Below are 21578 nucleotides of genomic sequence, written 5' to 3'. Positions count from 1 at the left end.
TATCTTTAGAAAACTGTCAAGCTTGCTCATCATCTCTTTTTCTCTAAGGCTCTTTAAGTGCATCAGCTCTTTGGCGCGTTTAATGGCTACCACTGACTTTATATTTGAAAAATTCCCATCTACTTCCATGACCCAAGTCCAGGTATAACTCTTTGCATCCGGATTGAAATAACGCAAGGAATCCTCAACACAGAGATCCTTGCATAATGTGGTGATAATATTGCTATTTTGAGGGCTTCATTAAAATCCCCTGAAATAATTAGAAAAGACTCTGAGTATTTGTTACTTAAATCCTGTACTTTCCTGGTGAGTTGGGTAAAATGGTTTTATTTGGAGCATGTGAGTTATGTCCGTACACATTACAGATGATGAAAATAGCATTGTCAAGTTTAACAGTTACTATGACCCATCTCCCATCTTGTGAAGATGTGGATTTTAGAACGTCACCTTTAAACTTGTGAATAAGTGTCAGAACACCAGCAGAAAGATTTGATCCATGACTGAAATAGGCCATATCTCCCCATTGTGCTTTCCAAAGTGTCAAATCACTTTCACCCGAATGAGTTTCCTGAAGAAGGACAAAATCTGTGTTACTGCGTTTACAATATAAAAATAAAGCTTTCCTTTTTGTAAGATTTCTCAAACCCCTAGCATTCAGACTAAAGATATTGAGTGAATTGAAAACGAACTCCTGCATTCAAAAAAGAAAGAACACAAATTAGATAACACAAGTAGTAATGTGAACAATAAAACAAACAGTGAACATTGAGAGGATTACTCCGGCGGAAAACTACGCTCAGCTGAGGTAGCGGTGGTTAACAGTATAACACATCTATTTACTTCCTTTTTTTTAGTTGGCAAGTGTTCATCAGTTGTAGGTCGAACGGTACATTTATTCGTGGCAGTACATTAACTGTACTCTTGGTAGTACTCACAGTTCCAATTTGGTTAATGTCAACAGAGTTACCCAGTAACGGAATCATTCTTCCTTCGATTAACGTGTGTGAGCCCTTCAGGACAAGTGCCTCCACTTCAGCAGACTGTATCATGACGTCACTTGTGGGTGGTTGCTGCTACGTGGAAAGGAAGTACCTAGCTAGCTAGCCAGTCGCCAAAAATACCAAAACAAATCGACGGTGCAGGGGAAAGACTGTTCATGAAGCACCATAACATTTAACCATTTAATCATGTCATGATTGAGGCAAGGCGTTTTATTGCACTTTATGGATTACCGAGCTTTCTTTATGGAGTGTTCTTTGACATGGATCGATGAAAGGTTTGCCTGATTGTTGTTAGCTAGCTAACATTAGTTGCCTAACCAGCTAACGTTAACTAGGTAGCCAAGTTAGACAACTCGCTGCTTAGCATTTCCTTTTTTGGAGTAACATAACTTAGCCATACTAGATCGAGATTGTCGTAAGTTAACTATCTTGTTAGCTAACCTCATTTGAAAGTCCATACTCCTAGCTAGCTAACCTGGTCACTAACGTTAGCTAGCTAGCAATAGACCGCTATGAGTTGGTTCAGTTCTACCCAACTGTCAAGCTTTGCCAAACAAGCTTTGACAACAGCTCAGAAGTCCATCGACCGAGTACTGGACATTAAAGAAGACGAATGGGGTGACACAGTGGTAATGCCTTATGACGGTAGGTAAAGTAACGTTATCTAACTAGCTAGCTTAGCATGTCAGTGTGCTGTTGTTTTGGGGTCAACATTATACAACCTTTTTCGTTTGAACATTATTTATGAATTGATGTGATTACCTATGGAAGCAAGACACTAGTCATCTTGATAAGGAAGGTAGTCATAAAGAGGTGTATAATGTACTCTACCCAATAAAGCTAATATTTGATATGCTTTGGAGTTTATATGACCTTATCTTCTCGACATTAACCAACAAGGGTTTTCACGTTAGATCTACCAGGGAAGACTCCATTGAGTGGTGGATGGGGGATGACACAATGGGACTCTACCCCGGAGGAATGCACCACAACTCTCCCCCCATCATCTGAGGCTATCACGACCCCTGTCACCCGCATGGTTGTGGATGAAACAGAGAACTTCTTCAGTGCTTTTCTGCCCTCAGGAGAGCTCCAGGGTGTTATGGACACCCAGGTTGTCTCTGTGCCGCCCACCAAGTCCCACAGGCGGCCACAGGAGAAGGATGAGGAGGACAAGGATACTGTGGTTAAGGATGACGTGGACCCTCACAAGACAGGCCTGACAGAGACCAACAGACTGGAAGACCAGGAAGCTACTGAGAACCAGGCTGTCCTGATTGAGTCCTCAAGTCTATGGTCTTCCTCTGAAATCGTTCTCGTTCAGACACCAGACACTCCAGTCCTGGCTCAGGGTGATTCTCCTGATGACACTGACAGTCCACTAATCAGTGAGAGCTGGATAGAATCAACTGTGGATGATACAACTGCTGTTTCTGAGGATGCACAAACCGAACGACCATTTACTCCCTCAGAAACCCAACCTGATTATGATGACCACATCTCTGAACCCACCGTCAACACTGAACTGGAGCCCCCCTTCAATCCATCTCCTCCCACACCCCCTAGGGAAATCTTATTGGAGGCCAAAGACCCCAAAGCGGGGGACAGGCAGAGTGACACACCCTCCCCTAAATCGGAGGACAGACAGAGCAACACCCCCTCCCCTCCTGTCAGCGCCTTCTCCTCAGGCACCTCCACCACCAGTGATATTGAGGTTTTGGACCATGAGAGTGTACAGAGTGAGAGTTCAGCCAGTTCCAGGCAGGAGATAGCAGAGGCCAAAGCAGGCCTCCACCTGATGCAGGGCTCCTTCCAGCTTCTCTCAGCCTCTGCCTGTGGGGACTTCCCCCGCTTGGAGGACTACCCCAAGCTGACCGAGAGCTGTGGATCCTCCTCAGATGCCTTTGAACGCATCGACTCGTTCAGCATGCAGTCCCTGGACAGCCGCAGTGTCAGCGAAGTCAACTCTGATGATGAGATCCCAGGGAGCCGGACGCTGGCATCTGTCACCGCAGGGCCCACGCCTTCGCCGCCTGTCAGAGTGGCAACCACTGCACAGGAACGGGAAGAAGAAGAGGAGGAGGAGCAGCAGCAGGAGGAGGAAGAAGACGAGGAGGGGCTAACAGAAACAATGAAGGATCAGTCTCTGGATGAGAATGAGATGGAGGAGAGTGGTCGCAGTGCCACGCCTGTTAACAGCGAGCAGCCTGAGGACCTAATAGAACAGGAATCAGAGGCGGACGTCACGCTGTCAGGTCCCACCCCTGGCCATGAGGAACAGTTACCCCCACCAATAACGGAAGAGAAAAGAGGGGTGTCAACATGTCAGATTCTGGAGCTTCAAAAGGTAACACCTGTTCAGAACACGACCTTTGTAACAACACTTTTTAATGAACTGCTTGTGTGTGCGTGAGTTGGTGTGTCCCTTTTTTTAAATACCAACGCCTGGAGAGCAGAATAGTAAAACACTTGGTTGGACAATCCTGTTCATATGCCAAAGTAAATAGTCACTGTGGATAAGATGCATTCCCCCAAACCATCATGAATTAAACAATGTGCACCTCAATTTGAACAACACATTTGATGGAGACTGTGAGACAAGAATTAAGTACTAATCATTTATTAAGGTGCCTTATCAGTGTTTTCAATGCGTTGGTTTGTGGAAAATCATTTCTTTGTAGGTAATTGATGAGCTGTCAAGCCGCCTTGAGAAGAGGGAGTTACAGCTGCTGTCAGTCAGCAAAGACAAGGCCAGGCTGGAGGAGGAGTGTGACAACCTTAAAGAGTGAGTATAAAGATCCTGACAATGTGTAAAACCCATGTCTGAAATGCATTGTAAGAGCAGAAAGAAGCATTCTCCAAACACACCTATACACTGAGTGTAGAAAACATTAGGAACACCTTCCTAATATTAAGTTACATCCCCTTTTGCCCTCAGAACAGCCTCGTGGGGGCATGGACTCAATAAGGTGTCAAGCGTTCCACAGGGATGCTGGCCCATGTTGAGTCCAATGCTTCCCACAGTTGTGTCATGTTGGCTGGACGACCTTTGGGTGGTGGACCGTTGTTGATACACACAGGAAACTATTGAGCGTACAAAACCCAGCAGCATTGCAGTTCTTGACACACTCAAACCGTTGTGACTGTCACCTGCTACCATACCCTGTTCAAAGGCACTTAAATATTTTGTCTTGCCAATTCACCCTCTGAATGGCACACATGCACAATCCATGTCTTAAGGCTTAAAAATCCTTCTTTAATCTGTCTCCTCCCCTTCATCTACACTGATTGAAGTAGATTTAACAAGTGACATCAGTAAGAGATCATAGCTTTCACCTGGTCAGTCTTTGTCATAGAAAAAGTAGGTGTTCCTAATGCTTTGTACACTCAGCATGCTCTATAGACGGGTTGGCTGACGAAGTCACAAAAATGATACACAAAGCCTGAAGCTGTGCTTTGTTATGATTCTGAACGGTCAGATAGCTAGCAATAATGACAAGAATCTGTCATGTGGGGAATCACAGGTGTCTTGTTTCAATGCTAATATGGCCAAAATTTACTAGCAAACTAACCAACAACTGTAATAATGTGAGAGACAAGTGCTAATTGTGCAAATGTATTTGTTTTCAATAAACATTTGGAGATGAAATATAAGTTACATGTTGTCAACAATCTAAGCCAACCATGTTTGTTTTGCCCCATAGTTTCGCATGGGTCAGTTTTGTTTCTAAACAACTAACCCATCTATACATGAATAGTAAAGTAAATAGCAAATAGTTTGTCGGCCAATTTGTCCTCTTGGTTGTGTCTATGGTAAAGTATAGTCTATAGATAAGGATGGTCCTTTAAGAGACTGAGACGTCTCTGTGTGTTGCAGTGAGGTGATAGGTCTTAAGGAGGAGAGTTCCAGTGTGCAGTCTCTGAAGGAGGAGTTCACTCAGCGCATCGCAGACACAGAGAGGAAAGCCCAGCTAGCGTGCAAGGAGAGGGATATTGCCAAGAAGGTAAAACACAAACCTATATCTCTATGTTTGTGCCAGGTATTACTGTCCCTGGTTACTTTACCCCCATAAGAATTGATTTAAGATCATTGAGTCAAATAACTGAAAATTAGTGACCATGATAGTCACGTTATGCACAAAGCCTTCTTCAAGAACATGCTCTCCAGTGTATTTTACTGTTATGTTTCCTCCGGAGGAGATAAAGGGGATGAGGGAAGAGCTGTCCACCAGACTGAACTCCAACGAGACTATGGAGATCATCAGAGAGAAGGAGGAGCAGATCCGCGAACTGCTGGAGGAGGGTGAGAAGCTGTCCAAGCAGCAGCTGCAGCACTCCAACATCATCAAGAAGCTGCGTGTGAAGGAGAAGGAGAGCGAGACCAAAATCACCAAACAGAACAAGAAGCTGAAAGAGCAGGAGGAAGAGCTCAAACACCTACAGCAGGTCAGTGGAAATATATAATACCGTTCAAAAGTTTGGGGTCACTTAGAAACGTCCTTGTTTTTGGAAGAAAAGCTATTTTTTTTGTCCATTTTAAAATAACATCAAATTGATCATAAAYACAGTGTAGACATTGTTAATGTTGTAAATGACTATAGCTGGAAACGGTAGATTTTTTAAATAGAATATCTACGTAAGCCCATTATCAGCAACCATCACTCCAATGGCACGTTGTTAGCTAATCCAAGATTATAATTTTTAAAGGCTAAATGATCATTAGAAAACCATTTTGCAATTATGTTAGCACAGCTGAAAACTGTTGTTCTGATTAAAGAAGCAATAAAACTGGCCTTCTTTAGACTAGTTGAGTATCTGGAACATCAGGATTTGGGGGTTAAATTACAGGCTCAAAATGGCCAGACACAAAAAACTTTTGTCTGAAACTCATTAGTCTATTCTTGTTCTGAGAAATTAAGGCTATTCCATGTGAGAAATTGTCAACAAACTGAAGATCTCGTACAACTCTGTGTACTGCGCCCTTCACAGAACAGCGCAAACTGGCTCCATCCAGAATAGAAAGAGGAGTGGGAGGCCCCGGTGCACAACTGAGCAAGAGAACATGTACATTAGTGTCTAGTTTGAGAAACAGACGCCTCACAAGTCCTCAATTGGCAGCTTCATTAAATAGTACCCGCAAAACACCAGTCTCAACGTCAACAGTGAAGAGGTGACTCCGGTATGCTGGCCTTCTAGGCAGGCATAATCCAGTTCCGGCACCGACAGAGATGGCCGCCTCGCTTCGCGTTCCTAGGAAACTATGCAGTATTTTGTTTTTTTATGTGTTATTTCTTACATTGGTACCCCAGGTAATCTTAGGTTTCATTACATACAGTCGGGAGGAACTACTGAATATAAGAGCAAAGTCAACTCACCATCATTACAACCAGGAATATGACTCTCCCGAAGCAGATCCTGTGTTTTGCCTTCCACCCAGTACAATGGATCTGATCCCAGCCGGCGACCCTAAACAACGACGCCGTAAAAGGGGCAAACGAAGCGGTCTTCTGGTCAGGCTTCGGAGACGGGCACATCGCGCTCCACTCCCTAGCATACTACTCGCCAATGTCCAGTCTCTTGACAACAAGGTTGATGAAATCCGAGCAAGGGTAACATTCCAGAGAGACATCAGAGACTGTAACGTTCTTTGCTTCACGGAAACATGGCTCACTCGAGAGACGCTAACGGAGTCGGTGCAGCCAGCTGGTTTCTTCAYGCATCGCGCCGACAGAAACAAACATCTTTCTGGTAAGAAGAGGGGCGGGCGTGTATGCCTTATGATTAACGAGACGTGGTGTGATCATAACAACATACAGGAACTCAAGTCATTCTGTTCACCTGATTTAGAATTCCTCACAATCAAATGTCGACCGCATTATCTACCAAGGGAATTCTCTTCGATTATAATCACAGCCGTATATATTCCCCCCCAAGCAGACACATCGATGGCCCTGAACGAACTTTATCTGACTTTATGTAAACTGGAAACCAGGTCACAGAGGCTGCATTCATCGTAGCTGGGGATTTTAACAAGGCTAATCTGAAAACAAAACTCCCTAAATTCTATCAGCATATCGATTGTGCTACCAGGGCTGGTAAAAACTTGGATCATTGTTATACTAACTTCCGCGACGCATATAAGGCCTCCCCCGCTCTCTTTCGGAAAAGCTGACCACGACTCCATTTTTGTTGCTTCCAGCTACAAACAGAAACTAAAACAGCAAGCTCTCGCGCTCAGTCTGTTCAACGCTGGTTCCGACCAATCTGATTCCACGCTTCAAGAATGCTTCGATACGTGGATTGGGATATGTTCGCATTGCGTCCAACAAAACATTGACGAATACGCTGATTCGGTGACGAGTTCATTAGAAAGTGCATTGACGATGTCGACCACAGCAACGATTAAAACATTCCCAAACCAGAAACCGTGATTGATGGGCAGCATTCGCGTGAATGAAAGCGCTAATCACTGCTTTTAACCAGGCAAGGTGAGAACATGACCGAAAACAAACGTGTAGCTATTCCCTCCGCAAGGCAATCAAATAAGCTAAGTGCCAGTATAGAGACAAAGTAGAGTCGCAATTCAACAGCCAGACACAAGAGTTATGTGGCAGGGTCTTACAGTCAATCACGGATTACAAAAAGAAAACCAGCCCCGTCGGCGGACCAGGAGTCTGCTCCCAGACAGCTAAATAACTTTTTTTGCTCGTTTGAGGACAATAACAGTGCCACTGACAGCGGCCCGCTACCAAAACCTGCGGGCTCTCCTTCACTGCAGAGAGGTGAAGTAAAACATTTACACGTGTTGTAACTGACGGCCTGCAGGCCAGACGGCGATTCCCAGCCGCAGTCCTCAGAGCATGCGCAGAGCCATGCTGGCTGGCTGTGTTTAAGGACATATTCAATCAATCCTTATCCAGTCTGCTGTTCCCACATGCTTTCAAGAGGGCCCCATTGTTCCTGTTCCCAAGAAAGCTAAGGTAACTGAGCTAAACGCACTACCGCCCGTGCAGCTCCTTCCGTCATCATGCAAGTGCTTTGAGAGACTAGTCAGAGACCATATCACCTCACACCTACTGACACCCTAGACCCCTCCAATTTGTCTTACCGACTCCATATAGGTCAACAGAGACGCAATCGCAAACCACACTGCACTACTCCGCTAACCCATCTGCAAGAGGAATACCTATGTGAGAATGCTGTTCATCGACTACAGCTCAGCATTTACACCATAGTACCCTCCAAACTCGTCATCAAGCTCGAGACCCTAGGTCTCGACCCCGCCTGTGCAACTGGTCCTGGACTTCCTGACGGGCCGCCCCCAGGTGGTGAGGGTAGGTAACAACATCTCCACCCCGTCGATCTCAACACTGGGGCCCCACAAGGTGCGTTCTGAGCCCTCTCCTGTATCCCCTGTTCACCCAGACTGCGTGGCCATGCACGCCTCCAACTCAATCATCAAGTTTGCGGACGACACTACAGTAGTAGGCTTGATTACCAACAACGACGAGACGGCTTACAGGGAGGAGGTGAGGGCCCTCGGAGTGTGGTGTCAGGAAAATAACCTCAACGTCAAAACAAAGGAGATGATTGTGGACCTTCAGGGAAACAGCAGAGGGAGCACCCCCCTATCCACATCGACGGGACAGTAGTGGAGAAGGTGGAAAGTTTAAGTTCCTCGGTGTACACATCAGGGACAAACTGAATTGGTCACCCACTCAGACAGCGTTGGGGAAGAAGGCGCAGCAGCGCCTCTTCAACCTCAGGAGGCTGAAGAATTCGGCTTGTCACCAAAAGCACTCACAAACTTCTTACAGATGCACAATCGAGAGCATCCTGTCGGGCTGTATCACGCCTGGTACGGCAACTGCTCGCCACAACCGTAAGGCTCTCCAGAGGTAGTGAGGTCTGCACAACGCATCACCGGGGGCAACTACCTGCCTCCAGGAACACTACACCCGATGTCACAGAAGGCCATAAAGATATAAGGACAACAACCACGAGAGCTGCCTGTTCACCCCGCTATCATCCAGAAGGCGAGGTCAGTACAGGTGCATCAAAGCRGGGACCGAGAGACTGAAAAACAGCTTCTATCTCAAGGCCATCAGACTGTTAAACAGCCACCACTAACATTTAGTGGCCGCTGCCAACATACTGACTCAACTCCAGCCACTTTAATAATGGGAATTGATGGAAATTATGTAAAAATGTATCACTAGCCATTTTAAACAATGCCACTTAATATAATGTTTACATATCCTACATTACTCATCTCATATGTATATGTATGTACTGTACTCTATATCATCTACTGCATCTTGCCATCTTTATGTAATACATGTATCACTAGCCACTTTAAACTATGCCACTTTATGTTTACATACCCTACATTACTCATCTCATATGTATAGACTATACTATACTATCTACTGCATCTTGCCTATGCCGTTCTGTACCATCACTCATTCATATATCTTTATGTACATATTCTTTATCGCTTTACACTTGTGTGTATAAGGTAGTAGTTGTGGAATTGTTAGGTTAGATTACTTGTTGGTTATTACTGCATTGTCGGAACTAGAAGCACAAGCATTTCGCTACACTCGCATTAACATCTGCTAACCATGTGTATGTGACAAATAAAATGTGATTTGATTTGAGTTGCAAAGAAAAAGCCATATCTCAGACTGGCCAATAAAAAGGAAAGATTAGATGGGCAAAAGAACACACACTGAACAGAGGAACTCTGCCTTAGAAGGCCAGAATCCCGGAGTCGCCTCTTCACTGTTGATGTTGAGACTAGTGTTTTGCAGGTACTATTTAATGAAGCTGCCAGTTGAGGACTTGTGAGGCATCCGTTTACAACATTAACAATGTTTACACTGTATTTCTTCACTGTATTGATATTTTAATGGACAACAAAATGTGCTTTTCTTTCAAAAACAAGGACATTTCTAAGTGACCCCAAACTTTTGAACGGTAGTGTATATATTTTTAATTTTAAGGATTTTATTTGAAAATTCACATTACTTCAGTAGTCATCAGAAGTGTATCCTGATGCTGAAAGCCCATTTGATATTTAACCCTGCCTGGCTGTATATGTGTCTGTAGGTTCTGGATGAGAAGGAGGAAGTGGAGAAGCAGCACAGGGACAACATTAAGAAGCTGAACGTGGTGGTGGAGCGCCAGGAGAAGGACATGACCAAACTCCAGAGTGACTCAGAGGAGCTCCTGGAAAACAACAGGAGCCTGCAGGCTGCCCTCGACAACTCCTACAAGTGAGGATACATTCTGTACTCCACTCTACTAGTGTAACTCGCACTGGTGAAATAATAACTCACTCCACCCTACTTTTCTAACTCCTGCTTCAGACGTGCAGATGTGCTTGTCATTTTGAAATCACACAAAGACATAACATTCTGACGGGTAAAGACGGTCACAGAAGCACCAACTCATACAGTATATCCAAGTCAGTGTAATGTGGCGGAAGTTAGCCAGAAGTTAAGAGCGTTGGGCCAGTAACCGAAAGGTCGCTGGTTTGAATCCCCGAGCGGACTAGTGAAAAATCTGTCGATAAGCAAGTCACTTAACCCTAATTGCTCCTTTAAGTCACTGTTGATAAGAGCATCTGTTAAATGACTAAAATGTAAATGTGTGTCTGTGATCTCAGGGAACTGGCTGCACTGCACAAAGCCAAGGCTAGCCATGCCAGCGAGGCCCAGGAGGCTGCTCTGAGCAGGGAGACCCAGGCCAAGGAGGAGCTGTCTCTGGCCCTGGTGAAGGCCCAGGAGGAGGCCCGCATGCAGCAGGATGCTCTGGTCAACCAGGTGGCTGATCTGCGGCTGGCTCTGCAGAGGGCTGAACAGCAGCAGGCCAGGAAAGAAGACTACCTGAGGGAGGAGATCAGTGACCTGCAGCAGGTAAGAGACACTCATGACTTATTTGGAGTTGACTGTAAGGGGAAGCCGTGCTTGTGTTAGGGGTCAAAGGTCACACACTGATGTGTTTGCTGGTTGTCTCCATAGAGACTGCAGGGGGCGGAGACCAGGAACCAGGAGCTGAGTCAGAGTGTTACCTCTGCAACGAGGCCGCTGCTCAGACAGATCGAGAACCTGCAGGCCTCGCTGGGGGGCCAGACAGCATCATGGGAGAAACTGGAGAAGAGCATCTCAGATCGACTAGGTTACTCTCAAAAGTTACTCTAGTTTGTAACAAGCTTTTTAAGAGTCTCCTCTGGACAACTGATTGCTCCTATTTAAATGTATTTTTATTTTTTTATATGTAATTCCTTTAACCTCCCACCCTTTAACTCAACAGTGGAAGCACAGGCCCAGCTGGCTGTTGCCGTGGAAAAGGAGCGTGCAGCAACTGAGGAGCTGATGGCCATTAAGGCCCAGCTGGCCTCACTGGAGTCCCAGAATTCCCTGCTTCGACAAGAGAAAGGGCGTCTCCACGGTCAGCTGGACGCAGAGAAGACCAGGCGGGAGAAACTGGAGGATGACAGCAGCAGGTACTGGAGGGCTTTTTTCATAGGTTCTGTGAGACTTTCACTGTTGCATAGTAGTCAGTTGCCTTTACTTTCCTTAAGGTGGACCTAGTGGCTATCCATTACAAAGCTTTGGAGCCTTTCCATTAATGGCCATTTCCTGTCATCCTTATGGTGTAGGGAGCATGTGGAGCTGGAGAATCTGAGGGGAGAGCACACTCGAACACAGGAGGAGGCCAAGAAGGAGAAGGTATGTTCTCTCCCCTGCCCTACTCACCCTGCAGTAATGGAACAACACTTCTTACACATCTGTAACCGTCTCTGTTCCTCCCACCAGCTCCTCCTGACCAATCAGCTGGAGATGGAGAAAATGAAGGTGGAGCAAGAGAAGAAGAAATGCTACCTAGCACAAGAGGCCCTGAAGGAAAAGGTAGATCTATTTATCAATGTAAGTTCTATATCAATGACCAGCCGTGTGTGTCTGTTCTTTAATCAATCTGTGTGGAGCGAGACTGGCCTGATGYATATGATGTTTCTCTGTCATTAGGAGCGGAAGATATTGGTTCACTCTGTGGGCGAGCCYCCAGCCTCATCCACCCCCTCCCTGTCCCGTTCCAGCTCCATCAGCGGGGTAGACCATGCCGGCCTGCACTCCTCCTTCTCCCAGGTACTTGCCACAGGCACACCTTTAACTCTTTCGTACCCAGCCAGCCTACCATTTCTAGCCCTGTATTTGGGATGGTGACCTAGAAAGGTCTGTTTTTTTTGTTTATTACATGCAGCTAAGTAAGATGAATAGGGAACGTATGACAAATGGCCAAATCCTAACTAGTTTGCATATTTGGTTCATTTGAGGTTGGATGTTTAACAAGACAGACCTGTTTTGAATTTCATCAGGAGGACTCTTTGGGTCACTCGTTGGGGACGATGACGATGTCTATGAGTGGGACCAACCTGTATGAGGCGGCTCGGCTCAGTGGAGGCTCCAGCATCATAGAGAACCTGCAATCCCAGCTCAAACTCCGAGAGGGAGAGATAGCACAGCTACAGGTACCAGCTGCCTGTCTGACACTGCTTTCACATTGCTTTGAGGACTACCATTGGAAGTGTCCTACATGCACTTTTTTTAAATGCCTTCTGCTTTTCAATGAAGTGTATGATTTACAAACATACTGTTGTTGAAAAACAATGCTTGCCAGGATCTTACCTCTTGCTTCTCGTCTCCCTCCCTCTCTCTCATCCCTTTCTCCCTTAGTTGGAGATCGCTAGTCTGGAGAGGACTCGCTCGTCCATGGCGGAGGAGATGGTCAGATTGACCAATCAGAATGAGGAGATGGAGGACAGTGTGAAGGAGATCCCCACACTGAAAGTACAACTTCAGGTGAGGAGAGGATCAGTTCATACAAGTGCCACTAAGCCAGTGAAATACAAGTGCCACTAAGCCAGTGAAATACAAGTGCCACTAAGCCAGTGAAATACAGTGTCCACTAAGCAGTGAAATACAAGTGCACTAAGCAGTGAAATACAAGTGCACTAAGCAGTGAAATCAAGTGCCACTAAGCAGGTGAATACCAGTGCCACTAAGCAGTGAAATACATAGGCCACTAAGCCAGTGAAATACAAGTGCCACTAAGCCAGTGAAATACAAGTGCCACTAAGCCAGTGAAATACAAGTGCCACTAAGCCAGTGTAATCATATTAGGGTCAATCCTTGTTGTGATTCTTTAATTAAAAACCAAGATGTTATGTGAAAACTGACATCTCACAAGATGAGTTACTGGGCAGAGATGTATAACCATCTAGGCACAGATAAAGGAAAGGTAAAGTCCATTAGTAAACCCTTTTGTGACTATATAGATCTAGTGTTGTCCTCTGAGCCTGTGTTGTGCGACTGACTGTGTTGTAGGAGCTGGAGCAGAGACACAACACCATCCTCCAGATGTATGGAGAGAAGGCTGAGGAGGCAGAGGAGCTGAGACTCGACCTGGAGGACGTCAAGAACATGTTCAAAACCCAGATTGACGAACTGCTCAAGAACCAGAAGTAGACTGTTCCATCTAACGTCCAGACCATACACAGATAAAATAAACCGATTGTTGTAGAAGTGCATTTACTGTAAAGGATGGGAAAAGAAGAGTTCATGCACCTTTTTATTTCTGATTATAGAACAGTTATTGTTTTTTGGGGGTTTTCCATCACTGTCTCTAAAGGAAGGGACATTTGAAAATCTGTTATATTATTTTAACAATTAGAATCAAACTAAGAGGGAAATTATGGGTAACAAATCAATATCTTCTTAACATGTACAGATATGAAGGATAGTCACAATTAATATTCTACATTCATAATTTACTAGTTCCTTTGCATTGATTCAAAACCCAACAGCCTGTTAAACAGATTGTTTTAGATATCATTGTCCTTTATTGTGATCAACTGGCTTCCTTTTTCACTTTGTGTGTAGTGGGATGATTCAGAATGGACTATCAAGTTATATTGACAGTTTTTATCCCCTTAACCCCAGCATCCTAATTGTCATCAGTGTGTATGTTTCTGAATACTGTACATCTTCCTTTAGGATGAAAGAACAGAAAGAGTAAAGATTTTATATATTGCTTGTTTGCATTTGCTTCAGAGGTGTCACGTGTAGACAACCAAACCTTGCCCTTGGTGTGTATCAGTGCACTAGGAAATCTGTAGAATCGAAAGTTATGCTGTGTTGAGGCAAGGCAAGGGTAATCTGCAGATATCGCAGAGGCATTTTCTTTGTAATTTACAAAGAAAGCTATTATTTAATCTCATGTTAACATAGATAATGGTATAAGATGGATGTTTGCTCTAAAATGTTTGGTGTTTCCCTTACTGGGTTTCTGTCCAAATTCAAACAATTAACTGTTATAACAAATGTATCAAAAAGAAAGAATATTGCACAGTGGTATGTAGTCAATAGTTTACAGGTTTCTTCACAAATTACACATGGGGCATAGACATGAAGTTAAAAACACTGATTTACAAGATTCTCGGGGTCTAAAATGTAGAGTCTGTAAATAAAMATTTATTGGGGTGGGGATTTATTCTTGATGTGCTTTTTTTGTTGCAGAATTGTAGGCAAAAACAATTGCACTTCTGCAAGTCTGAACTACATCCTACAACTCCACCTTGTGACTAATAATATACTGCATGCCGGTGTAAGGTTTCCGGTGTTATGGCGACCTGGAGCATACGTTTTTGTTTGCAGAAGGTAAGCGCCAGGTTTTATGTGTAGTTTAATCTACCGATCGACCACATAATGTTTCTATTTCCGACAAGTAGTTTTTCGAAGTTTGCTGGTTCTAAACTTACGCTGTCACCCCTTTCACTCGGATTGTAGTTAATTGTACGGTGTACGTTACCAGCAAAAGCGGTGACACYAAGAATGTTGCAAGCTGACGATGTCTGCGTGGCGAGAGCGCAATGATGATGATTTGTCTAGAAATGCAAATAAATATTATAGTCCAGACATTTTAGGGGCGTTTTGCAATGTGCGTGTATTAATAATATCGGTTCAATTTGTTAACGAGCGGTGATAGTCGTCCCCTGCCTGTAAGCTACAGATGATTATCTTGTAGCTGGATAACTAATTAAAATCGGATACAATGTGTCACTGCGCGTATAGGTGATGGTGTGGTTWACATTGTAGCATTCAATAAAACGAGTGTGTTCTGGATGCGCAATTTATTACTTAGATACAATAGACGGCCAGCGACACTCCCTAAGAGAAGTCTAGACGGCTAACTTAATAGCTTCAGGGAGCAACATTTTACAACAGAAACGCATGTCGTAATTATGTTATCCCACATATAGCTTGTTGGTGTTATTATTCAAGGCTCTGAACTTACATATAGGCCCACTAACGACTTGAGTATCTTTATGTTTTGAAGCCTTATGGCATTTTCCCACGGACTCAAAAGCATCTCAGATATTTGGCTCATTGTTACACTAATAAAATAAAAAGTCTCTCAGCCGGTGTGTAAAGCAGGCTAGGCAACTGTATACTGTATTTAACGTTTTGCCTTGCTCAGCAGTCTATGGTTGTGTCAGCATATGCATCAACAAACACAGTTTCCACCAATAAGTTTTTCCCCCCAGGACAAGAACAGCAGCATGGAAATATAATATGATGATGTTATGTGTGGATATTCTTCTAGTCTGACCTTTTTTGGTAGCTGTGTTCTCATGGGTCACATGTCATACAGGTCCTGTACTTGTTTTCTCAAACAATGGTAGGAAAAAGGTCACTAATGTTTCCTTCACTAGGACCTCTCCTATATGGAGTTAAGATCCGCCTCGAGGCAGGTTCCCACACTATGGTCTATACCCACACGCTTGTAAACTGCAGTATACATCTCTACCCTAGATTACAGTGTATCTGCCTCTCTCGCACTTTCTTTCTCCATCTCTTTCTCTATCTCTCTTTTTTCTCTCTTTCTCTCTCTTTCCACAGAGTTTGGGTTGTGCTGTGAGGTAAGCCAAGACGACTCTCCCATGTGTTTCTGTGGAACTGACTATGCTGCTGTTGGTAGCACTGGTCATGGTCTGTACTTACACTGTGGTAGCTGCCGAGGAGGCTGAGAACACCAGCCACAAACCACCATTCCACTACAGCAGCCTCGCTCTGCCACAGCACCATATCCCCTACTTCCTCCACACTAACAAGAGAGTGGCCAGGCTTTGTCGAGAGGACCCGCTCTGCCCTTTTAAAGTAAGAACTGCACTTTCATTGAGCTACTGTTTTATTATCATTTTGTTATTATCAACACTGTTATTATCACTCTGTTATTATCACTGTGTTATTATGTTGGGTATCGTATCATGTTGGGTGTTGTCATTCATAGTGTGGAGTGGGATTAGCTCTTTTAAATTCTTGAACTGAGTTGAATTTTTGTCAAGGTGAATCCATTTTCTAAGCAGCCAGATTTGTGGACAGAGAGCGACAAAAACGTTAAGAACTTAAGTTTACGATTATTGAAAATGTAAAGCTTTGGACAGTGACCACATACACATTTTTATGTGTATCATGGTGGTACAAGTAGCTGTTTAGTGTGGACTTTCATTGTCTATGCAAGTGTGTGTTAGCACATCTTTAGTGCTTMTCTCCCCCTCCCCCACCCTTAATGTTTTACGACAGGATGCTCTGCTGGATGTGTCGTCCTGCTGGGGCTATGAGGAGAACTGTGCCCCAGAGAACCGCTTTGGCTATCCTGTCTGCACCAAGATCCACTCTGGATGGTACAACACAATCCCTCTCTCTGCATTGCCCCAATCCCCCTCTCTGCATTTCCTTTTATTCATTAGCATATTGTGCCAAGCTCCTGTCATACATGTGGATGTGCATAATGTATTTCTGCAGCTGGTTTGGCCTAACAGAGCTCTTTGTACTCCCAAGGGCCAGCTCAGTGGAGGCAGCCCAGGAGCTGTTCTGGAAACAGGCAGACTTTGGTTATGTCATGGAGCGCCTCAGTGAGATGAAGACCCTCTGCAAGGCCACCAATCCTGTAAGACCCTGCCATCCCTCGGTGCAGCTGCACACAGAGGACTCAGGGATCCACAGGGATAAACAACAGGGATTAACAGAAAAGGCATTTGCTAAATGCTCACATTTTATTTCTAGGGAGATTCATCTCTGAAATGCTCCAGCCACACTCGCTTCTGCAGGGCGACCAATCTGTACCTGGACCTGAGGAACCCTCGCAGGGGTCATGAGAGGTCAGTGCACCTTGGTTGACACTTCCTGTCTAGCGACCCATCTGGGTTCCTTGTTTTCCTGTGTGGACCATGTCAGGGGAAGAATTCCAGTAGTTTATTTTGGGTCTGTTTCTTCCATTTGCTTGTCCCTTCATCTTCATCGAACTAAAATACAGGATAGGCAATATGGCAGACACTTTTCTTAGCCTAATGAAATAAATTAAAGAAGTGTGGGACACACCTGTGTTTTCTCTGCAGGTATAAGGAGGACTTTCTCCAGGAGGGGGAGATTGGGGGGCGTTGTAGTCTGAACAGCCTAGCGCTGGCCGCAGAAGGAGAGCACAAGAGCCCTCTGCAGTCCTGGTGAGACAACACAGAGAAAATCCTTATGCCCCTCCCTGAACTGATTCATATCAAGGTTTCTTCTTTCTAAGGACATTTCACTTTGTAAACAAAAGTATTTGATTGGTTGATGAATGACACAGACATGAAACTCTTTGAAACACACTCTTTTTCCTTTCCAAGGTATGCTGAACTGCAGGCATACACAGAGCTGGACTTCAACCCCACAGATGAAGAGCATTGTGACATCATCATTGAGAAACCTACTGTATTCATGAAGCTTGATGCAGGTGGGAACAATCCTCATGCCTTTTAGTACAATGTCAAATAACTTATTCCGTTTGTGTACAGTGTAGAACTAGTGACACAGTAACAGATGTACTGAGATGTGATGGACAAACCTGAATTTGTCTTTTTCACAGGGGTGAACATGTACCATCACTTCTGTGACTTTGTCAACCTGTACATTTCCCAGCACATCAACAACTCCTTCAGCAGAGACATCAATATCCTTATGTGGGATACGGTAGGTACAACATTCTGCAGCCCGTCTCCATTTCACTGATCTGAGAGGACTGTATAGGTGCAAGATATCTGGTGAGGACTCAGCTGGGCCCTCCATAGGCTAATTGGAGATTCCAACATGTTGCAAGCTGTTGTTTTGTTCAAAGCTTTTTGTACTGTACAGAAAGAAGAGTTAGTATGGTTGTTGACCAGAGGGTTGTGTAAAGAAGAGTTAGTATGGTTGTTGACCAGAGGGTTGTGTAAAGAAGAGTTAGTGAATGTTGTTGACAGAAGGGTTGTGTAAGAAGAGTTAGTATGGTTGTTGACCAGAGGGTTGTGTAAGAGAGTTATGGTTTTTGACAAGAGGTTGTGTAAAAAGAGTTAGTAGGGTTGTTTGACTAGAGGGTTGTGTAAGAAGAGTTGTATGGTTGTGACCAGAGGGTTGTGTAAGAAGAGTTAGTAGGTTGTTACAGAGGGTTGTGGTAAGAAGAGTTAGTATGAGTTGTTACCAGGGTGTGAAAGAAGAGTTAGTATGGTTGTTGACCAGAGGGTTGTTAGTAGGGTGTGACCAGAGGTTGTAGAGTAGTAGGGTTGTTGATATAGAGGGTTGTGTTATGAAGAGTTTAGTATGGGACAAGGGGTTGTGTAAAGGTTGTATGTGACAGAGAGGGTTGGAAAGAAGAGTTAGTTGGTTGTTGACCAGAGGGTTGTGTAGAAGAGTTAGTAGGTTGTTGCTAGAGGTTTTGTAAGAGAGTTTAAGTAGTGGTTGTTTGACGCAGAGTTGTAGTTCCAGAGGGTTGTGTAAAGAAGAGTTATATGGTTGTTAGACAGAGGGTTGTTTTAGTAAGGGTTGTTTGGACCAGAGGGTTGTGTATGGTGGTGCTGTGTTTTACATGTGACTACTTGCGTGCGGAGGGAAGTAGTAGGTGAAGTAGTAGGTGAAAAACAGAATGATTTATGGGAAACCTTATCCTGTCCATTGTTCCCCCCTCTGGCTGTGGAAGTGAAGGATAAGGGTAAAGAAATAGAGGGAGGGAGAGAAAATGACAGCGAGAAGGAAAGGAAGGGCCTTTCATCTGACAAACAACACAAGTTGTTCAGTAAACTGGTGGCTGACTGCTGGGAAAGGTTCTAATGAAACATACACCATAATACAAACCACTGTTTCCTAATCGTCTCCATGTAATCTGGAATTGAGTTTAGCCAGTTTGATGAAGCAACTTAATTTCAAAGTTGGCTTTCTTATGTATGTTTCTTCCCTTTCAGAGTTTTAATGGATATGGGGATCTGTTCAGTGAGACATGGAAGGCTTTCTCTGACTATGACATCATCCATCTGAAAACATTTGACACTAAAAGGGTAAAAGAATCAAAGCTCGGTTGTGTGTGTGTATGTGTGTGTGTGYGTGCGAGTGTGGTCGTACATGGTTGTTTAACGTGTCCATTACCTTGAAACAGGTGTGCTTCAAAGATTCCGTGTTCTCCCTGCTCCCCAGGATGAGATATGGGCTGTTCTATAACACACCTTTGGTACGTAATTCTGTCTATCTCCTATGTAATAAAAATATAGAGATAGAATTGCACCGCCTTTGAGGAAATCTGAATCCCYTTGAACTTCTTGGGATGTCCCTGCCTTCCTGACTCCATGCGTTTGCCTATTTTTATCACGCAGACTTTATGTCCGTGCTTTTTTTTGTTCATGCTTCTCGCCTCCTCATTCCGTTTTCCTGCATCTTCTGATATTCAGTTGGTAATAACATGCAATTTAGGTCAAATATTTATGTTTTGTATTCATCGTGTCCAGCTCTTATGTATTTAAATGATAATTTCAAGGAGATTTGTGTACACATGGTAACATGTAAATACGTACAGTACCAGTCAAAAGTTTGATCACACCTACTCATTCCAGGGTTTTTCTTTATTTKTACTATTTTCTACATTGTAGAATAATAGTGAAGACATCAAAACTATGAAATAACACACATGGAATCATGTAGTAACCAAAAAAGTGTTCAACAAATCAAAATATATTTTATATTTGAGTTTCTTCAAAGTAGCCACCCTTTGCCTTGATGACAGCTTTGCATACTTTTGGCATTCTCTCAACCAGCTTAATGGGGTAGTCACCTGGAATGCATTTCAATTAACAGGTGTGCCTTGTTAAAGGTTAATTTGTGGATTTTTTTTCATTCTTAATGCGTTTGAGCCAATCAGTTGTGTTGTGACAAGGTAGGGGTGGTATAAAGAAGATAGCCCTATTTGGTAAAAGCCAAGTCCATATTATGTCAAAAACAGCTCAAATAGCAAAGAAAAACAACAGTCCATCATTACTTTAAGACTTGAAGGTCAGTCAATGTGGAACATTTAAAAAACATGTTGAAAGTTTCTTCAAGTGCAGTCGAAAAAAACATCAAGCGCTGTGATGAAACTGGCTCTCATGAGGACCGCCACAGGAAAGGAAGACCCAGAGTCACCTCTGCTGCAGAGGATACGTTCATTAAAGTTACCAGCCTCAGAAATTGCAGCCTAAATAAATGCTTCACAGAGTTCAAGTAACAGACACATCTCAACATCAATTGTTCAGAGGAGACTGCGTGAATCAGGCCTTCATGGTCAAATTGCTGTAAAGGAAACCACTACTAAAGGACACTAATAAGAAGAAGAGACTTGCTTGGGCCAAGAAAACACGATCAATGGACATGTCTTTTGGTCCAAATTTGAGATTTTTGGTTACAACCGCCGTGTCTTTGTGAGACGCAGAGTAGGTGAACGGATGATCTCTGCATGTGTGGTTCCCACCGTGAAGCATGGAGGAGGAGGTGTGGGGGTGCTTTGCTGGTGACACTGTCTTTGATTTATTTAGAATTCACGGCACACTTAACCAGCATGGCTACCACAGCATTCTGCAGCGATATGCAATCCCATCTGGTTTGGGCTTAGTGGAACTATCATTTGTTTTTCAACCGGACAATGACCCAACACACCTCCAGGCTGTGTAAGGGCTATTTGAGCATGAAGGAGAGTGATGGAGTGCTGCATATGACCTCCACAATCGCCCGACCTCAACCCAATTGAGATGGTTTGGGATGAGTTCGACCGCAGAGTGAAAGATAAGCAGCCAACACGTGCTCAGCATATGTGGGAACTCCTTCAAGTCTGATGGAAAAGCATTCCAGGTGATGCTGGTTGAGAGAATGCCCCGAGTGTGCAAGCTGTCATCAAGGCAAAGGGTGGCTACTTTGAAGAATGTAACACTCTTTTGGTTACTACATGATTCCATATGTGTTATTTCATAATTTTGATGTCTTCACTATTATTCTACAATGTAGAAAATAGTAAAAACTAGAATGAATAAGTGTGTCCAAACCTTTGACTGGTACTGTAGGTCTAGGGGGCAGCCTTGAGGTATGAAATATTGATCATGTTTAAATTCAGGTGTTTAAATGTATGACTGATGTGCTATGGCCTATAGGAGTGAATAACAGACCTGTGCTCTGGCCTGTAGGAGTGAATAACAGACCTGTG

The 21578-nt window shown here is 44.0% G+C and overlaps 2 protein-coding genes across 5 annotated transcripts in view; both read left to right on the top strand.

Annotated features, from left to right (window-relative positions):
- Positions 1–1418: 1418 nt before the first annotated feature.
- On the top strand, positions 1419–14099 carry tmf1 (TATA element modulatory factor 1). Of its 3 annotated transcripts, none has more exons than XM_023994198.2 (15): positions 1419–1646; positions 1916–3348; positions 3683–3786; positions 4879–5005; positions 5202–5447; positions 10113–10279; positions 10672–10921; positions 11027–11183; positions 11319–11511; positions 11668–11737; positions 11825–11935; positions 12035–12154; positions 12385–12537; positions 12743–12868; positions 13394–14099. In XM_023994198.2, exons 1-15 carry the CDS (start codon positions 1514–1516, stop codon positions 13532–13534), a joined length of 3531 nt encoding a protein of 1176 aa, XP_023849966.1. In that variant the 5' UTR covers positions 1419–1513; the 3' UTR covers positions 13535–14099. The 3 variants fall into 3 exon arrangements, with proteins under 3 accessions (XP_023849966.1, XP_023849975.1, XP_023849957.1); XM_023994207.2 differs by having other exon boundaries at positions 5199–5447; positions 11825–11917; XM_023994189.2 differs by having other exon boundaries at positions 5199–5447.
- A 550-nt stretch (positions 14100–14649) lies between these two features.
- The window catches only part of eogt (EGF domain-specific O-linked N-acetylglucosamine (GlcNAc) transferase), an 11945-nt gene continuing 5016 nt past the window's right edge, over positions 14650–21578 (top strand). Inside the window, exons 1-10 of one of the 2 annotated variants that reach the window (XM_023994219.3) lie at positions 14650–14725; positions 15968–16225; positions 16652–16752; positions 16910–17018; positions 17135–17229; positions 17467–17571; positions 17734–17840; positions 17973–18076; positions 19321–19413; positions 19512–19583. In XM_023994219.3, coding sequence (XP_023849987.1) covers positions 16031–16225; positions 16652–16752; positions 16910–17018; positions 17135–17229; positions 17467–17571; positions 17734–17840; positions 17973–18076; positions 19321–19413; positions 19512–19583 — 981 coding nt within the window. In that variant the 5' untranslated portion in view covers positions 14650–14725; positions 15968–16030. Of the gene's footprint in view, positions 14726–15932; positions 16226–16651; positions 16753–16909; positions 17019–17134; positions 17230–17466; positions 17572–17733; positions 17841–17972; positions 18077–19320; positions 19414–19511; positions 19584–21578 lie in introns of those variants that run through there. The other variant, XM_070445218.1, reaches the window with a different exon arrangement.

This window comes from Salvelinus sp. IW2-2015, linkage group LG1 (genome assembly GCF_002910315.2).
Source record: "Salvelinus sp. IW2-2015 linkage group LG1, ASM291031v2, whole genome shotgun sequence".
NCBI classification, from domain to species: domain Eukaryota; kingdom Metazoa; phylum Chordata; class Actinopteri; order Salmoniformes; family Salmonidae; genus Salvelinus; species Salvelinus sp. IW2-2015.
The sequence above is the reverse complement of the archived record's forward strand: the minus strand, read 5'-3'. Positions and strand labels throughout refer to the sequence as shown.